We start from the raw sequence: 19,720 nt of genomic DNA, 5'->3' as shown, positions 1-19,720 counted from the left end.
GCCCGCGGCGAGGGGAAGCGGCGGCGCCGCCCGCCCTCCCTTGCCGAGCGCTGCCCACCGAACGAGCAACCTCCCGGGCACCCCTCCCGCGGCGGAGGGCCGGCACCCACGCGTGGGCACCTGTCGGCCTTGCTGCGGGATGGCACCCGCCGCAAGGGCGCTCGCGGCCCCAGCCGCCACCTCCTCACACCCACCGGCCGCCGCCTCCGGCCTCCTCACGGTTTCCGCCCGCCTCACGGTTTCCCGCCCCGGCCCCCGGCCCCGCCAGCAGCACCACCGTACCTGTCCGAGGCTATGCCCCTCCGCCGCCTTCTTCCAGGGCAGCGTCCAGACGCCGGGACAGCGGAGCGGCCGCCCGCAGCGGTGCGACCCTGCCCGCCGTCGCCGCCCTCTCCCCCGCCCCGCCGCTGCGTGGGGCCGGGCCGCCAGGAGACACCCGCCCCGTCGGGCCCCGCCTCCCGGCCGCGCGGCGGAGGAGGCCGCGGGCTGCGCTGGGGCCGCAGCCGCTGGCGTGGCGGGAAATGGCGGCCGGGCCGGGCCGCGCCGCGCTGAGGTGAGGCGAGCGGGGACGAGAGCCGCGCCATGAGGCTGCTGCGCGCCCTGCTGCGCGGCGCCTCCCCGGGCAGCATCCCGCAGCAGGTGGACTTCTACTCGCGCTTCTCCCCCTCGCCGCTCTCCATGAAGCAGTTCCTGGACTTCGGTGAGTCCCCGCCGGGCAGTGCCCCCGCCGGGCAGTGCCCCCGCCGGTGCCCGCAGGCGCGGCTCCGCCGCGGTCACAGCGCCCCCCTCCCCCCCCCCCCCCGTTACCGCCGTCGCGGTCCCCTGCTGTTTCTTACCGCTTCTTGGCGCTGTCCTCCTTAGCAGAACAAGGCTCTGCTTCCTTCCGGGAGTAAAGAGCCCAGTTAGCTCCTTCCCCGGAGAGCTGGAACTGTGGCAAGGTTGAAATTCAGCTGAAAACTCCCGTTTTCTGGGATGGCAAAAGTAGTCTGGATTTTGCAAAACCTGCAGTGTCGGGGAGAAGGTGGGGCCAGTTCTGACAATTGGTAATGTTAGAGTAGTGACTCAGACAGGTGACACTTGTTAACGCCTTTTGCAAGCTGGTAGCAGGCAGCCCTTGAAGCTGTACCGAACCCCAGGAACGATCAACCTCAGCTGGTGCCCAGCCGCTGGGACACCAGTCGCTGCCTCTCCTCTGCCAGGTGTCTGTGCCCTACACAAACACCATACCCAAACGTTGCGGGTTTAGACGTGTGAGAGAAGGAGCAGGACGCAGACACCAAGAGCCACCCCGGAGCTCTGGGAATCTAGCCTCGAAAATGAGTAAATCGGTAGTAGTATCCCAGTCTTGCAGTCTGCACTAAAACCACTCCGTAAGGCTCCGAGGTTTGGCTGGCTGCTCGGAAACAAAAGGGATCACAGGAATTGTGCTGCTTCAAAGCAAAGACTATGCAGAGAACGGTCTTGTAAGTCACATCGAGAAACCTCAAAGCTTGGGGATGGAGCCATGGTGTAACACATTCTGTTTCGGTACCCAAGGCACTCTCATGTGCATGAATGTTTACGTAAATGTTGTAGATAAACATTTAACTAGTTGCATTGCTTTTTATGGTTTTCTAAGTAAAACATATCTGAGGGCTAATTCTAGAACCCTGGACTTTGTGTAAGTAGGAGGACTTACACTGACAAGTTTCTCTTAACTCTCCGCTGTTACTTCATCCATCTCTTCAGTGTTTTATACACTGCAATGAAACGCATCCACTATTTAAAACTCCAGATTTGTACAGCAACCCCACCATATATTTTGTTGCTCCCATACTTTAAAGCAAACAATCATGCAATTCAGAGTTCACTTTGACCTGTATTTTATCACTAAAATACATATAAAATAATGCTTACCTTCAAATCAGTGTTTATTTTCAAGGCACGGTATTTCCTCGTGTCAAAAGTTAGGCCACTTTTTTGCTGTTAGTACCTGAACATAAGGTAAAGAAAATCTTGTAAACTTTTGCTTAAAATACTTTCTTCTCTCTTTTGCTGAAGGATTTAATAACAGTAAAAACTAATGACAAAGGCAAGAAAAGAGCAGAGTGCAAGACGAAGACGGTATTTGTAGGACATTCTGTACCTGCTATAATCTGATGGTGTTTTCATTGGGGATTTTTTTGGCTCCTTTTGCTAGAGTGAGAGCAGCGGAATAGGAAATCATAAAATCTGGTAATGCTGACTTTAAAAAAAAAAAAAAGTAGTCTACTTCTAGTTCATCCAGGTTTCTACTTAGCAAATAAAATATTCCATAAGCAAATTTAGGTCTGGATCATATACATCATTCATACCTTGGCTTAAAAGTGCACAGTATTTTCTGCAGGAATCTTACCCATTCACAGTTGCACAGGGAAACAAAGTCATTTGCCCATTTCACTGAAGGCTTGCTTACCCTAAGCTGTCTTCCATATTTGACCCAAGATTGCAAAGATACGGCCTCCAGATAGAAAACTAATTTGTAGAATGTCATTCGTTGAGTATATGAGGCATTTGAAGATTGTCTTTACATTCTAATGCCTTCAACCAGACTTGTTCATGGAATTTTACTTGAGAAAAGGGCAAGGCCAGTAACAGTCATGCCTGAAATGCAGTCTCACTAGGGAGAAGAATGAAAGGTTTCTGGGCAGAGGTCATATGTAGACAATGTGTGTAAGTGTCACTGGGGAGGAATTTCTTCTAAGCTATTAACTTTTTTATTAAGTTAACTGACATTCTCTCATCAGTGTAGTTTATGATGTATCTCAGTCTGGATGCATTAAACTAAGCTACTCCATTTCAATTTGGTCAAGGTTTTTAGTTTAAGATACTCCCGGCTTCGTCTTTTCTCATGTCCCATTCTTTCATATTCCACAACTCCTCTTGCCAAATGGAAGGAGTGAACTGAGCAGAAACACCAGAGTTAATTTTTAGGAGTTAGCCTGAGGTATGTACTTCACTGCAGCAGATGAGCAGGATAGTAAGTTCAGATGCTGTTTACATGACACTCTTGAAGTCTAGAAAGAAGGCTGGCTGAGAATTAGGTAGAGGATTTCTTAGCCTCTTCCCCACTCTGCACTCTCCCTTCTTGCCTAGTAAAACAAGCGTTGTGGGACAAAATTTAGGTCTTGATCTTAATAACCACATTTAATTGCCACCCACACATGACAGGACAGGTCAGTTATCAACAGGTGCAGTAACTTAGCTTCTAGCTTTTAAAAATGTAAAAAATTAAAAAGGTAAATGTATGGGAGAACTACTACCATAATGACTAAGCAGAGTAGTTGTCCTATTTTATCTTTCAGTGTTCATGTGAATTCATTCGTCTGTCTTCTTTTCTTGTAATACAGTGAATTTAAACTACAACAGATGCACCTGAAAGTGAGATAAATATTACAGAATTTATTTTCTGAATGTATTCCAATATGAGTTATGTTCAATATGGTAGTTCATACCAATATGGTAGTTCAGTAACATCAGTGATAAAGCAAGGTATATGGGACCATGATACTTTCTCAAGCATCCCTCCCATAAATAGTTTCCTGTATTGGTTTCATTTGTGTCTCTGACATGCTTAGAATGACATACTGTTTGATCAGTGCTAGTTAGAGTCAGTGTTTGCTGCAAATAAAATTAATAATTTACATGGATAGAAACAATATTTAAAGTTGAATAGTATGGGTCTGTAAGTAGTTTATATATTGAAGATTCTTGTTATTGCAATAGGGCTGGCAGGTTTCAATAGGTGTTTACATTTTGAAATACAAATGGGCTGCTACCATGAAGGAAACATGCTTACCAGACTGGCCTAGTCAACTTGAAAAACCAAACTGCAGACCTCTTATGCAACAACGTAAGAGTTCTTGTAGTTCTCTATCATAAGTACTGACTTTATTCTGATGTTGTCATAAATTTATTTTGGTCTTAGGATCTGAAAACGCTTGTGAGAAGACTTCATTTATGTTTCTGCGACAAGAGTTGCCTGTCAGATTGGCAAACATAATGAAGGAAATAAGTCTGCTTCCAGACAACCTCCTAAGAACACCTTCAGTTCAGCTGGTGCAGAGCTGGTAAGAACAGTGTCATTTCATGCCTTTAAGAGTGGCCTTCTGCATACACACAGGTTGGAGGAACAAATTCTTTTGTAGAGAAAGAAAATTTCATGTGTTTGTAACACGAACATCACTTATTTAGACTAAGTAAATACTTCAATGTGACATAAATCAGAAACTAAATTTACAGAGTTGGAAGAAACCCTATAAGAGCAAGTAGAGAACCCACAAGGGAATTACAAATCATTAAGTATTGCAGATAGTCATGTATGACAATTCAGTAAAAACAAAAATCCACCAGAACAATGTTGAATGGGGGACTTACTAAAATGAAGAAGCTAGCTGAAGAAACCAACAGAGGCAGGCTAATGCACAAAATGTTTGCAAAAGGTAGTAGAAGCCATCTAAAAGACAGGTTATTGCAGACTGAGAGTAAAGGTATAGAAAATATGAAGAAAGAGCAATAGGAAGCTCCCAAAGCCAAAATATGTAAACAGAAATAATGTGAGGCCATTAGAATTAAAAGAAGGCATCCTTTGAAAAGTAAAATTTGTTTTCAAATAAGGAACTTAACACATAAGCATAAAATTTTGTAAAATAAAAGCAAACCAGGGATTGCCTAGCAACTGGTAAAGGCACATGGCTATTTAGAAAGGCTTTTAAAGTTAAGAGAACAGAAAATCTGCCAGTGAAGAAGTGGGATTGATTAGATGACTGAATATGAAAGGAGCTATCAATGAAGATGCAGGCTCTTGATGAAATGAGAACGCTTACATTCTCATGGTACTACATGACATTGATCAAATGGGAAATGAATTCCACTTGGACAAATGGAAAGTAGAGCACAGAGAGGGACCTCCTCTCCCTGTATGCTTGTTTGCTTACAACGGAAAAAGAAATTGATGCTACTGGGGATATTTTTCTGAATATGTCAGTTGATGGGCAAGAAGGCAAATAGCGTTACAAGCTAAGTAACAAGTGGGGAGGAAAATAATTGTGGCACTGTGTTTGCCCATTATTCCTCTAAAATGCATGCAGTTTTAGTCACTCCATCCTGAACAGAAAAGACCAAGAGGGATAATCAGAGGGTTGGAACAATTTCTACGTGAGGAGAAACCAAATAGAATTCTTCAGCTTGGAAACTACACATCTCAGGAAAGAAGTGGCAGAAATACTCAAATCATGAACAAGCTGGGAAGATTTTCTAATAACAGGAACTTGCTGGGGCTGCAAATAAGTGATCACCTACTGGGTTTAAAACACAATGAAGATCTTTTACGCATTCTAATTAAATTGTAGAATTCATTGCTCTGGAAATATTGGAAGAAAAATCATGAATAGATTCAAAAGGATCTAACAAAATTCACAGAGAATAGGTCAATCGGATATATCATATACAATGATTTGGAAACAAGCCATCTTGGAAAAGCATAAATTGCTAAGCAAAGGGGATCTAGGGAGGCATACCGGAATTGGTCTGTGTCATGTTTCTTTCATTTAAAGGTATGTCCAAAGTCTTCAGGAGATCCTTGACTTTAAAGACAAAAGCTCAGAAGATTCAGGGGCTATTCATAGGTAAGGATTTTCTGTCACATATGTTAATATTATGTAGGACTGGCAAGAAAGTGGTAGCTTAAGAAAAATTTCAGCTATTTTCAATCTTTACATAAGAACTGCAGTAATGTTACCCCCTGTCTGTAAAAGGAGGGTACATTAAAACATGAAACAAAGTACTTCTATGCCATATCATACTGATCAGGGCTTTTTTTGTTACGCTGAAGAAGCTATGAATACGTTAGACTTGATCAATTGTTTACAAATGCCTTACTTAAAATGCTGGAACTGATGTATGTAACTTTTCACCTGTAGAGTAAGTTTAGTCATTGTTGGCTGACCATTGCTGCCGTTTGACAGGCATGGGATGATCTCCATGAAAATGGTTGACAGTTTTCTCTTTTCCTTGGCAGTAACCAAGATAATACATAAATTAATAATTTTATAAATAACCAGTAATGGTTGAATACTGTTTCAATGCTAGTCACTTGAAATACACTGTAAAGACTGACCTGTCTTCTTAATGCTGTAGGCAGACCTATTGTATTGCTATATGTAATGGTCTTAATTTTTGTAGGTGAATACTGTTTGCCAGAGTATTAAATTCACTTAAAAGTGAAACATTAAACAATGTATTAATTTCAGTTTTACAGATACTGTGATAAAAATCCGTAATCGACACAATGATGTAATTCCTACGATGGCTCAAGGAGTAATAGAGTACAAGGAAAGCTTTGGCATCGATCCAGTGACCTCACAGAATGTGCAGTATTTTTTAGACCGTTTCTACATGAGTCGCATTTCAATTAGAATGCTCCTTAATCAACACTGTAAGTGCCATTGTTGAAAGGAGGGGAAATGATACCTGTACTATGTCAATATATTTTCCTTTCATTTTTAAGGGCTTAATATGTACTTATATGCTTCTTAGGAGTACACTATTTTTCTTGCTATTTTATAAACTCATTAATACATAATTAAAGTATTTATTAATAGTAGGCTTTCCAGTGAAGATTGGAATTAATAGATTGCCTATAAATTTCTATTTAGGAAAACTGAAGACTAGGAAAACTAAAAATATATTGGGTATTAAATAATACTTTATTTTTTGGCAGCTTTACTCTTTGGTGGGAAAATTAATCCAGCTCATCCAAAACACATTGGAAGCATCGATCCTAGCTGCAGCGTTGTTGAAGTTATTAGAGGTAAATTCAGCAGATAGGAACAAGAATCCTGAAAACTTACATGGATGTCTATACTGAGAGCCAATACACACTTTGATATTCATACGCTGTTTAGTTCTTTCCTGTCTGGAGCAGAAGTTTCATTTAAAGTGTAACACAGTTTTGTCACTTTTCCGTATTAACCTGTTTTTTCTAAGAAAATACAAAGTCCCTGACAGTGCAGCATGTTTTCCATTTTTTTTATTTCTCCTTTACATTTTGCCAAAAAGAAAAAAGTAGAGTTGGAAATGTAACTTTCTGTGTTGTTATTATAGATGGCTATGAAAGTGCCAAGAGACTCTGTGATTTATATTATGTGAGCTCTCCAGAACTAATCCTTCAAGAGATGAACGGTAAGTGAATATGGGATGAGGCACTCTTGAATGTAGTGAGGGCTTCTTCTAAAGTAGCTGGTGGTGAAATGTTCTCCTTTTACCTTTTGTGTCGTTTATATGTTATCTATATCTACTGTCATAAATAGTTTCGGGGTGGTGATTGGGATTTTTTAAAATCTGGCAGAAGACTTTCCCTGTTCCTCCCTTTAATTACAAAACTGAAATCAGTAGAAAAGTTATTGACACTACAGCTCTTGATGTAACAGATTTTAGCAGCCACCTTTCCTCCCTAAGGCTTCTTGAACGTCTTCACCCTACAGTCTGTTGCTTGTCACCCTCTCTGCCCTTTTTGTATCACCAAATTTTATACTAAACATTCCATTGCAATTTCTCTTGCTTATTCAGCTATCATGTTCTTGTAGTTGTAATTAGATAGAGTATGCTCAAGTCATGGTACAAATTATTTGAACCCATTGGCTTGAAAATTTGACAGTTTACACCTGTGTTACTGTGAACTCAGTGACTGTCCTCATAGTCCTGCTGAATGCTGAAAAGCCTTTCTGACACTACTCACTAGAGCACTTTTCAAGACACTAAACATCAAATTCGGACAGACCTACAAAAACATGTGCTCAAAATTGTTTCTACAGGTAATTGCGAAAGCCAAAGTGCAACCATGGTAACTTGGCCTATGTAGCTAAAAGCAAAGAAAGTCTGACTTGACTACACATTCCAGATCTTTTCTCCCTATTCTATGAAACCTGTCATTCTGTATCTAGGTTAAAGGGTTTACCTCTCTCCATCTTTAGAGCCTGATACTAAAAACATTTGTTAGGAAACTGTTGGTCATGCTAACTGATTCTCTGTACTGAAGGGTCGCTTAATAGTGTATGTGTTCCAGAAGCCAGAACAAATAGCGCAGTTTTTACAGGAGGAGTGACCTTTTGCTCAGTGAATTGTGAAGGTGAATTAAACCTGACCCAGGCCAAATACACATTCCTTGCCTGCAGCTGAGAGTGGAGACCATTATTTAAACCTCAGGCATGGAATCATGGAGTAGAGGCGTGGAGGGAGACTGTTAACTTGAGGACAGGAACCTGACATATTTTGAAAGTGCAGTTTCCACCCCCCACTCCTTTTTATTTTTGCTGGGTACATAATTTGTTCTAGATCTTTTGACATCATCAGTCTTCAACACTTATGTTCATAAAGCACTGGTCACTGACATTCTGGTGAGAAATTATTAAACCAAAAGAACTTTAAGAACTAGCAGAATTTTCTAAGTGACCTTTCCTTATTTTTTGATATAATGAACATGTTCCTGTGATACATTTTCTAGATTTTGTTCTTTAAAGAAGTTTGAAAACTGTACCAGTTTTATAGACAGAATTGTCTATATAGTTTTTGTTAGTTTCTTGTTAGAAAGCAGCTGATTTCTAAGTGGATCCAAGAATAGGCTGTGCTGTAGTTACTATTTTGTGCATTATAGATAAAAGAAATTCAGGTTGGGACAAACCTCAGGAGGTTTCTAGCCTGACTGGCTCAAAGCAGGGACAGCTGTGAGGTCAGATCAGGTTGCTCAGACCTTTATCCAGTTTGGTCTTACAAGTCCTGTAAGGATGGTGACTATGTAACATCTCTGGGTAACCTGTTCCAATGCTTAACTGACATGGTGAGAAAGTTTTTCTCTATATCCAGTCTGAATCTCTGTTATTTCATCTTACACTCACTATTTCTTGTTCTCTTACCATCTGAAGAGCCTGACTGTCTTCATTATAACTTCCTCATAGGTATTAGAAAGCAACTATTTTATGTCTTAATCAGTGGTGCCACAGGGGGCTTTAAGTTCTAAAGCAGCAAGCACATTTGAAAATTTTGAGAATCACTTCTAACATACAACTTTTCAAAATACTTCTGTTCAAATTTTCCTTCTTTTGTAAATCATCTCAACAATGCAAATAAACATTTTGAACTACTGCAGGAATGAATAAAAGATACCGAGTTTGCTCTTTTATTTATTTAGACTGTCTTTCCTCCAGCTAAATCACCAGGACAGCCCATGCAAGTGGTGTATGTGCCATCACATCTCTATCACATGGTTTTTGAACTTTTCAAGGTCTGTGCACTTACCATTACACAATTCTTTTATACATCTTTGTTTAGTGTTTGTAATTGTTTGTATTTGCTTGACTACTTGAACCAATTCTAGATAGCAGTGTGTATTTGCAAGTGCAAAGCCCTTGCTATTTGATTGCAGGAAGGTACCTAAATTGTACTGTTTAGACAAACAGATAACTGCATAGAAAATGAACAGCTTCAGAAGATGTATCTCCTTTACCTAGACACTGAATACATCTGACACCTTTGGAGTAGACTGCTAGAAAGTCTTAAAAAAAGTGTAAAGACATTAATTAATAAAGCAAGTGAGAATAAGACATACGTTAGGACTTCTTCAAATCTGGTATACTGTGTAACAGGTCCTATAGAACTCTCCTCAAGCAGTTCGGTCCTAGACTTCTCTTGACCTTTGTGTCATGTTGCATGTACTATGCATTATAAAGAATTCTACAAATAAAACTGTACATTAAAATATTCAGATATTTGTTCTAAAAAAATTAAACGTTTGAAGTCTGTGTACTCTAATAAACAATATACTTATACTGAATAAAGCAGAAATGTTTTAGAAAACTCTTCTAAAACTATATATGTCCTGATTCTGAAATATGTGCTAAAAACAACTTTCCTAAGTTGAATGTTTTAAGGTAATATACAAAGTGGTAAGAACAGGGTTTAAGTTGTACTTGAAAATTGCAGAATGCAATGAGAGCCACCATGGAACATAATGCTGATCGATGCATTTATCCTCCAATTCATGTACACGTCACATTGGGAAATGAGGATTTAACTGTGAAGGTACCCACTTTTTTTATTGTTTTGAATTATTTTGATTCGTTCTTTTTCCCTCTGTTATAGGTAGCATATTACTAACTTCAGTTGGTGGTCTCATTCCAACAATAGATTGTCTGTTATGATGTAGTATGTAAGTAACAGGACCATTATGGAATTTCATATACTGTGTCACCAGGAAATTCACGAACAGGTTTGCGCAGTCACGCTGCAGGCTCTGCAGTAGAATTCTATGTCTAGTTTATAAGCAGCCATAACTAAACATGAAGTAGCATCTTTACATCATTGTGATACCAGCATTTTCTAAGTGACAATGATAGAGCTATACAAGTGTGAAACAGCTGGAAAAAGGGAAATAAACACTGTATATTCCATGCAATTCAAACCTCCCTGAAGTACAGTTGGCAGAGTAATTTCTTCTTTTCAAAGACCAGAAAAGCACTGTTTTTTTCATAGCTATACCTAAACTGCAGTAAAAGAACTCAACTTCAGTAATAGATTTTAATAAGTAGTATTTAACTGGCAGTATTCTTCAGGAATAAAGATAAAAACAGACAGAACCTGACATTTGCTAAAAGGTATATATACTGACATCAGACAAAATTGAGTTATGAACAAGATAAGAACAATGCATGATTTGAGTAGAATTTTCTTGCTTCCACGAGATTATGAATGCTGCTTATGGTAGTATTTTATTTAAATGGTTTGGATAAGGGATGAAAGGGAAGGATTCATCCTCTCTCTGGTCACTGCTGTAGCTGAGATGAAAACTTAAGAAAACCCATAATTTAACAGGGAAAACTTTATATTATGTTTTACCTGAACTTTCTCTGGATCATTGTTTGAGAGAAGCTGTGTTTTATAAAAATGCATCCAGGGACATAATGCTACATGTTCCTTCTTGTTCCAGATGAGTGATCGTGGTGGAGGTGTTCCTATGAGGAAAATTGACAGATTGTTCAACTACATGTATTCAACAGCACCACGTCCACGTGTTGAGACGTCACGAGCTACACCTTTGGTATGCAAATCTTCTATACCTTGTCATCTTGAATACGTTACATTGTCACAAAAGAAACCATCTAGCTAAAGCTATGAAGTACTGATTTTATAGATGCAATGAGTATCACTATTTGAATGTTACAGCTTAATTATTTTTCTGAAAATAACCGCAAAATTGCATAAAATCCTAAAATACTGAAAATTATTTAAACTTACTCAGGATTCTGGTTTTCTCTACCGAATACAAAGATCAGTTACCTCAAGCAGAAAACTTAGCTATGCTGCATTTACTGCAGTAAGGACAGGAGTGAATTGTGTGGCCACTGAATGAAGGGAAAAATAATTATAGCAATGATTTTGGATCAAGTCCGTAGTTTCATTTATACTGTGTAGTCAGTGGTATCATCCCCCAGCAAGGACGAAGGTACGTCGATGTGACAGGGCATATGAAGAACCTACTTTGGTCTTGTTTGAACTTAACAGATGCAAAATAATTAAAAGCTTTAGGTCTCAGTAAGAAGCTCTGAACAGCTTTCTTGAATTTATTGTCTCACACTGCATCATTTAAGATGTGTTTTTAAAGTGCATCTAGATGACTGTGCAACAACACTAGATCATTACAGAGATGTATTCTGTATGTTTAAGATTGTCTGAAATTTAGTAGATAAAAAATTTATACTTACGCTTCAGGGCTATGTCCTGCTACTACAGACAGGGCTTGACAGAATTTTAGTATAAGCTATGAATTCACCGGCATTGCTGCTTGGACCTTTTTTGTATATATCGATGATGAAATGTATCTGACTTAAGTACTCAGTGTTCTTAAGATGAGCAGCTCCATGAGGCGACAGATTCAGCACAGTTTTCTCTAATGGTGTCATCTCTTCTTGAAAAAAGCTACCATAATACAAGAAGCGTTATCTAGCAGCCCTGTCTGACAAAGGAATGAAAGTTTTCTCATAATCACAATTATCCATGCATTCTTCTGTTTTTGGGGTGTATATTAGTTCGGGGAGGGGGGGAGGCATAATAGTTAATATTTGAACTCCTCTTACTGTCAAACATCATGCTTAGTTTGTCTATTTACCTGTTGGGTTAAAACAGAAAATACCGCTGATTGATGCAATTAATGAAAATACACTTTTTCTCTTGGATTAGGCTGGATTTGGTTATGGCTTACCCATATCACGTCTGTATGCACAGTACTTCCAAGGAGACCTGAAACTGTATTCCTTAGAAGGCTATGGTACAGATGCAGTTATTTACATAAAGGTATGATGTAACACTACCATTTTAAAGTTAGTAGCAGCTCTGATCTGCTAATGGAACTCATTGTTCTCTTTAACTTTGATTAAAGAGAATCATCAGCTACAGTCTTCTCTACCTAACAGGCCTTATCAACGGAATCAATTGAAAGACTCCCTGTATATAACAAAGCAGCCTGGAAACATTATAAAGCAAACCATGAAGCAGATGATTGGTGCGTGCCAAGCAGTGAGCCAAAGGACATGACCACTTTTCGCAGTACATAGTTTTTCCCTCAACAGTTCACAAGTAGGTGTCTGTAAAAGGAATTTACAAGACCTGGTTTACACCAAGATGCTGGGCTACATTTGATATGTGAAAGTAATTTTAAGTGGAGTAACAGAAGGTTTGTAATGTAGTTACTCTTTTCTGGAATTAAAAAAACCCACCCCCCACCCCCCGCCTCCCCAAACAAACAAAAAACCTCAAACAAACCCAAACCCAAGAAAACCCCCAAACCTGTACATACTTTTAGATTTTAAGTGAGAAGGTCACAATTTGTTCCACTTTCTATTTATGACTACTTTCAGTAGGTAAGTCAAGGGAGCAGTAACTTCAGGTTTTATAGGGATTAATGCAATCTGTATCACATCTAGTGAGAAATGTATTAATTCATATAATTACAAAATTGTTTTAATGAAACAACTATTGAAAAAGCTCACCAGAGCATTATTTCCATTATACAATATTACAGATTAACAAAAAACTCATGTAAGAAATACTGAGGACCTCACTGCTATACCTTTGCACCTGTATGACACTTTCTATTCTTTTATCTTAAGCATGCTGAAGTCTAATGTTGCAAAGTTACATAGGTTGCCTATACATCTTGTCTACATCAAGGTTTTTTGCAGCTGTAGAAATCACACTTCAGTCTGTAGGGATTAAAAAAACCCAACAACCAATTCTAGCTGCTACCACTGGTATAATGTATCTCAGGTATGTGGTATCAGTCATATTTCTTTGGTTGTAATGTGAATATTTAATACATGTGAAAAACTTACCTTACCGTGATCATTGTGAATTAGCAGATAGTGTTGGCTTATGTACAGTAAAGATACGCTGTCTTGCATTTGCTTATAATTCTGCAGGTAATGCCATGCCAAAATGCAGTATCAGTGTCTAGCCCTAGTAAGATCTCAGACTCGGGTATGTCAGATTGCAGCTGTAAATGGAAACTATTTTAATAAACAGATTTTTAATGTTTGCCTTTAATGGGGCATTTCTATTACTTATACAATAGTTATCTTCTCAGGAGTATTTAAAAAAAAGTGGAATTAGCAGGTTTTGAAAATACCTTTGTATTTGCGATGTGCCTCGTTTATGTAGTGACTGCAAGTCACAGTATAGCAGGGGTCCTCAAACTATGGCCTGCGGGCCGGATACGGCCCCCCAGGGTCCTCAGTCCGGCCCCCGGTATTTACAGACCCCCCCCCCCCCCCCCGGGGGTTGGGGGGGAAACCAAGCAGCCACAGATGACTCCCTGCCACTGCATCCACGCGCCGGCCCCCTGGTTAAGAAGTTTGAGGACCCCTGCACTATAGCATAAATAAGGCAAGCAGAATGTGTTTATCAAAGGCAAACTGTCAGAACACACTGGGGAAGATAGAGAGGGGAATGAGTATTGCATTTCAGGTACAAAGTCCTTTAAATAAAAGATTCAACTTCCTTTAATACCTATTGTGCCATCTTTGTTCAAATAATACACATCTACATTGCACCTTGATCCCTGTCACTCCTGAACATTTTAGGAGTGATGCAGTTAAAGACACTGAGAACTAATCCTTTTCTCTTAGTCAATTCATTGCATGTAATCCTGTGATCTTTATTTTGCAGCAGACACGCATAATCCCTCTCAGAAAGAATAAGCCTTAATTTTGCTAGTTTACGAGTTCTGCTCAGAGCAGAAGGTGAGATACAAGTGAAGGGAATAGGTGGTAGGTTAGAAATTGAAGTCATGCTATTCTAGTTGTAACTGAGCCAGGTTAAAGATTACCACCTGCTACCTCCCTAGCCTAGGTCTGCAAAACAATAAAATGGTTTTATACCCTGGTACAAGCTAACATCAGTCACTTTAACAGGAGTGATTTACAGAATGGACTATATACACAGTTAAACTGACTCTCTGAGGGAGGATTATTCTACTTCTATCACCACCAGAACAGTACCGTTACCTGCTCCACTCAAGCCTGTGGGCACTTTGAGCGGCCACCATTTTAGTTCTTTATAAGGATGCGAGGTGGTGACTGGTGTATGTTTCAATGGGCATGGCTACACATGAGGAGAAGCTACAGTTGTTCTCTTCTTCAGCCCTCCAAGAGGATGTGAGAAATTCCACATCCTGTAAAATGGCGCCTGTACAACAGTTAGAGGGAATGCTTGCAGCTAGTGCTTTTGCTAAACTAAAGCTGAAAGTTACAGCAAGGGATTTTAAAAACTCAGCTCTGAAGCTGAACATCCTAGCTTTTACACAAAGTTTAAATGTTTTAACAACTTAATTGAACCGATTTTAGTAAATCTGAGAGCTACAAGAGATTATTCTGAAGAAAAAAGCTAACTTTTCTAGAAAAGTCTATTGCAGTCTTTCATATGGTATTATTGAAATAAAACCTCCTTCATATTCTCAGCTAGCTACTGACCGAATTCTGATTATTAGAACAGCTTGCTGTGTAACTGTATTTGTATCTATCTCCTCACCCACCACTCCAAATGCTTGTGGTGAAAACACAAATGTTTTTTGTGCAAAATGATATTTTGGTTTACAATGTTTAACCCTACTTACAAGTTTGATCTTTGATTACTTTTGATTTAGATAGAAGCTCAGAAGATAATTTTTGTGTTTAATATTTTCATTACTGTACTGAAGTCACTGCTAGCACACTGGTTTAAGTTGAAATGAATCACTGTAGAAAATCAGTATGTTAACTCAGCTATCAAAACGCTGAGATTAATAGTCTTGTATACAAATGAGCTCAGTCTTGCACTGTAAAATTGATCTTGGTTTGTGTTAACTTAATTTTTTGAAAGAATCACTACATTTATTCATTAAAACTGTTTTAAAAATTAAAACTTCCAGTGGGGTGTTTTTGTGGTTTAGTACTAAGCTAGTTCTGCGGACCCAGCCTTCTCATTTAGCATCTCACAGATACTAAATGCTGTTGTCTGTGATAATCAATGTTCTTATGCTCAGGTGCCAGGTGAGTTTATCATCCCTGTTGTGGTCCCTGTTTAACTACAACAGCTCTGCACACAGGCAAACCTGCAAAGCCATTATTTCCACTTGTCTCCTTCCTGAGAAACAAACTCCTCCATCACAGAGTGCAGCATTCAGTTCAGTAGGCTTAAAGGAAAGAGGTAATACATGATTATCTCAATGCTCTCTGTTCTAGCTGAAAGCACTTACTAAGAAATAAACTTACGTGACTGAATTAATCCAAGGGTCGTTTTTGTTTTGTGATCCTAAGCATCTGATTATTCCGTACTTCTAATTACCCTCTCTGTTATCACTAAGTCAGAGAGGAATGCTGCCCTAAAGTCTGTACGTTTGGAGTACAAACTCAAAGCTACTGGAAACAAAGTAAATAAGTTAAATCATGACCAAAGAACTGTTTCTTAATGCACAAACCTGAAAATTGAACCTCTCTTTAGAAGTAATTATTACCAAGATTTTCAAACTTTATTTTGGAAATGCACAATGTGCAGAAGCATTTCCACACGGTTCTTTTGCTGAAATTCATAAGACATTTATACAAAAAGGTAGTAACTGTGAAACACCAACAGTGAAGTTCATTCATTTAATTAAAATGAAAAACAGTCCATAGATTTAAAGGAGAACTTGGTCCACAAAGCAATTATGTAAGTTTTGTTCTAGCCCATTCTATGGTGGAATTGATATTTAAACGAGTCTATGTTTCTGGAATAATCTAATTAAAGGAAGTGCTGTTGTAGTATCTCTAGAAAATAGTATGTAAATATACAAAACACCAATTCATGTTCTAAACTATTCTGAGAATCAAATCCTCCTTTAAAGAGAAATAATCTGTAGTCTACAATTACAATTGAACATTTAAATACAATGCAGAAACCCAGTGCTTCAGTGATTAATTTTTCCTGCAATTCTTCCCTCATAATTTTAAGTTTGAAAAACAGTATAGTTTAAAATTAGCAAATATATAAATTTGGTCCGCAAAAATCTTGTAGCAGGTAGAAAAGAGAAATACATGTATTGCAAATTGATCTTACTCATAGCATAAATCTATAAAACTATGTATTATTTAGGAAAAATAGGTTAAAAAAGATCTTATTTATAGGTTTAAACCTTGTTCCAACACCATACGGGTAGTGTACAGAAAACTTGTTATGCCTAGTATATGTAGTTTGTGAAAACTACTTAATATTTCTTGTTACTTTCTCAGTAAATTGCAACACATAGAATTCAAAAACAATTAACACAGAGTTCAAAAACAGTGAACTTTGAATGAAAATCCCAGAAATACAAGAATTTAAACAAAATAACCCATAAATTTGAAATACATGCTTTCTTTTTAAATTAATTTGACATTACCATTTTCTTAATTTTTACTATACATCTTTAGTGGCAACAGATAAAGACTGTCACAGACTGAATTTGTTGGCAGGATTTTTCTATTGTCCCTCTATCAGATGCAACTCTTACCAAATGCTAGTTGACTAATATTGGAATGAATTTTAAATACAGTATTCTACTTTTCACAAACATCAATTTCAATGAAAAGGGCATATGAGGTTTTAGAAGCACAAATATTACTTAAGACAGGAAGTTAAGTTATTGTCTATTTTAATACAGGCAGAGTCAACTAGGAATTAAAATACTGGAAACAATTTCATTGTATTGAGTTGTAATGGGGAGGGCCCATAATTAAAAAGTAAAAAAACCACCTACCATGTTAAACTGTTGCACTTTCCCTCCTCCCTCAATTGTACAGTTATATACAAGTCTGATGAACTTCCTCAAGATGAAGCACTAACATAAAACAGGGTCATTTTAGCAGCTTGATTCAAGAGTGGCTACCACTCTGCCAGTCTTGCGAACTTCTCTCTCCTTCTTTTGAACCTTTTCCTTCTGCTTTTCCAGTTTTTCTTGTGTTTTTCTAATATCCTTGATTTTTTTCTTTATTGTTGATCGGTCATTTTGACTGGAAACTCCCAAAGCCTGTGGAGGGGGGGGGGGGCAGGGAGAGAAAACCAATTCATTAATTTTTTCAACAGCACTGTCAGTTCAGAACAGCTTAAGAATGTGTTACTAATTTTGCTGCAAAATAGCCTGTTTATTTGAAAAATAAGGACCCGAGTCCTCAAGAGCACTGTAAATGATAATCTGGATAATAAGGTAAGTAAGGAAACAAGGAACTACTCTTGTTTGATTGTAACAGCTTCTTGTTGCATTTTACAAACACGTAGACACCTGAGAATTTCCAAAAACCAGCAAAAATAATAGTCTCAAAACATTATTCTAGCTCTTTTTATACAAGAGGACTTTATGTTCAGTAACTACTCTTAAATTCTTAACATGAAGGATTTTAAATTATTAAATGCATTATTAAAAAGTGTATTCAGTAAGCAAACAGTACAGCTTGATTTTGATCAGCAGGTGGCAGTACCCGATTCCAAGTTACAGGCGTACACTATGGAACTCCGAATGGCTTTAGGCATTAATGAAACTTCAAGCATCAACATCCAAAGTTCTCCAAATAGAGGCAGTCATTTGACAGACCAGTAACAGGTACTTCCTCTGTGTCCAAGGAAATACTTATTTTTAAAAAAGTACAGGACATGCAGTGTTGCATGCCTGTTCTAAAATGCAGGTATATTTTTGAGACTGAAGTTATACACCTTTTTTTTTCCCCTCCCTAAAACACACAGGTCCTACTATGGATCATTAAGAATAATTTGCCTTATGCCCGAATAGCCCAGTGAGCCTCACTTTGGTCACACACCTTGCCTGTCCAAAATGCAGTCTGATAATCTGAGAAAGAAAGACTCAGAAGTTTACGAGCACTGTAAAGGATCCATACCATAGAGGTTCCAGAGGTCAAATAGCAAGAAAAGGCTCAGAAGTAAAACCCAAAACATTTAGAAGGTCAAATAGGATTTTAGCCTTCCCATTCGAAGAGGGGATGTGGAAGAAACAGATTCTATAACACGATCCTGCAGTTCCATGCATCTGAATTGGCTGGACCTTATTTTGATATGACCTTAGGCTGAGATTGATGATAGACATATCAAGATCCTTTGAGGAATTACGTTTACTTTCATTTCCTCAAGATGCAAACAAGGAAGAAATACTTGGTATTTTTCTGATTAAAAATGACTGGTCTTTAATTGTGCAATCAGTTACTAAATTCTCATCTAACTGTACAGTCTCCAAGTGTTTCAGAAGCAAAACTCCATAGCTTAAAAAGCCACGAAAACAGGAAAATAGACTTTGTACATTAAAAATATGTCTGAATAAGCAGTGAAATTTATACAGTTACAAATTACCCTGGGCTATTCACGTACCTTTAACTTCTCACTGTCGAGCTGCATTAACTGCTGTCCATCTATGTTCATAGCTGTGAACTCTGCGATATACTGCTCCATGTTCATTCCCATTAACCAGTGGCACACTTGCTGGGTGGTCCATTCAGAAATAGGTCTGCTGTGCCATTGATTTTGCTTTCCTGTTGTTGTAAGTTCATCATCTAATGCCTAACCAATTGAGAAAAGTCACTGTAAGTAATGTTGAATTCCAGTGGCCAAATGAGTTTGATTAACAAAATGCATTTTTAAACATACTCTAGCCCCAAAAGAACTTAAGTTCTTGAAATCACAGTTTATAGTTACTTTGCGTAGGAGTTTCCTATAAACAAAAAGACACTACAACATTCAAAACAAAGTCAGAAACGGAGAACATAAATGGTTTTCTCTAAGAAATTCTATAGCAAAGCACTGGCTTAAATTTGATGTATCCTAACAATGAATTCCTCAGTTAGTTGGTTAAGGAAGCATAAAAGCTTGCAGCCTTTCACTGAGTGAAAATACACTTTGCCAGCTCACAGAGCTTTTTAAGTTCCCTGCTCCAATTTCAGTTGGCTTCTGAGGGGAAAAAGGTACTGCTGTTTGTCCTGAAGCACTCTATTACTTCATCACAAAAGAAAAGCTACATAAAACAGAGCTCACTGTCTGTACAGAAGAAACTCTAGTGCAATACTTGAATCAGGAACGTCAGAGCTACCTGAAGTTTTATTAACTACCCAAAATGATCTCTCACTAGCTCATCATCGAGTACGGGCTGCATTAGACTTGC

The 19,720-nt window shown here is 38.7% G+C and overlaps 2 protein-coding genes across 7 annotated transcripts in view; one reads left to right on the top strand and one right to left on the bottom strand.

Annotated features, from left to right (window-relative positions):
- The first annotated feature begins 325 nt into the window (after positions 1 to 325).
- PDK1 (pyruvate dehydrogenase kinase 1) lies at positions 326 to 15,465 on the top strand. Its single transcript, XM_080398835.1, has 11 exons — positions 326 to 700; positions 3,947 to 4,088; positions 5,574 to 5,645; positions 6,270 to 6,454; positions 6,740 to 6,829; positions 7,123 to 7,200; positions 9,222 to 9,298; positions 9,997 to 10,095; positions 11,000 to 11,110; positions 12,250 to 12,363; positions 12,483 to 15,465. Exons 1-11 carry the CDS (start codon positions 583 to 585, stop codon positions 12,621 to 12,623), a joined length of 1,227 nt encoding a protein of 408 aa, XP_080254961.1. The 5' UTR covers positions 326 to 582; the 3' UTR covers positions 12,624 to 15,465.
- A 711-nt stretch (positions 15,466 to 16,176) lies between these two features.
- The window catches only part of LOC308068376 (neurabin-1-like), a 69,220-nt gene continuing 65,676 nt past the window's right edge, over positions 16,177 to 19,720 (bottom strand). For all 6 annotated transcript variants that reach the window (XM_080398826.1, XM_080398827.1, XM_080398825.1 and 3 more), the window contains 2 exons: positions 18,934 to 19,122; positions 16,177 to 17,587 (listed from right to left, as the gene is read on the bottom strand). In XM_080398826.1, coding sequence (XP_080254952.1) covers positions 17,420 to 17,587; positions 18,934 to 19,122 — 357 coding nt within the window. In that variant the 3' untranslated portion in view covers positions 16,177 to 17,419. The remainder of the gene's footprint in view (positions 17,588 to 18,933; positions 19,123 to 19,720) is intronic.

The sequence above is a fragment of the Falco punctatus genome (assembly GCF_963210335.1).
Source record: "Falco punctatus genome assembly, chromosome: 8".
In the NCBI taxonomy this organism is placed as follows: Eukaryota; Metazoa; Chordata; class Aves; order Falconiformes; family Falconidae; genus Falco; species Falco punctatus.
This window is presented reverse-complemented; position numbering and strand designations above follow the sequence as displayed.

What these genes read in the sequence shown, in the direction of transcription:
- PDK1 (XM_080398835.1), top strand. Translation starts at nt 583, where the DNA reads ATGAGGCTGCTGCGCGCCCTGCTGCGCGGCGCCTCCCCGGGCAGCATC. An exon ending in AATGCTCCTTAATCAACACT is followed by an intron (nt 6,455 to 6,739) that starts GTAAGTGCCATT and finishes ATTTTTTGGCAG; the next exon opens with CTTTACTCTTTGGTGGGAAA. An exon ending in CGTTGTTGAAGTTATTAGAG is followed by an intron (nt 6,830 to 7,122) that starts GTAAATTCAGCA and finishes TTGTTATTATAG; the next exon opens with ATGGCTATGAAAGTGCCAAG.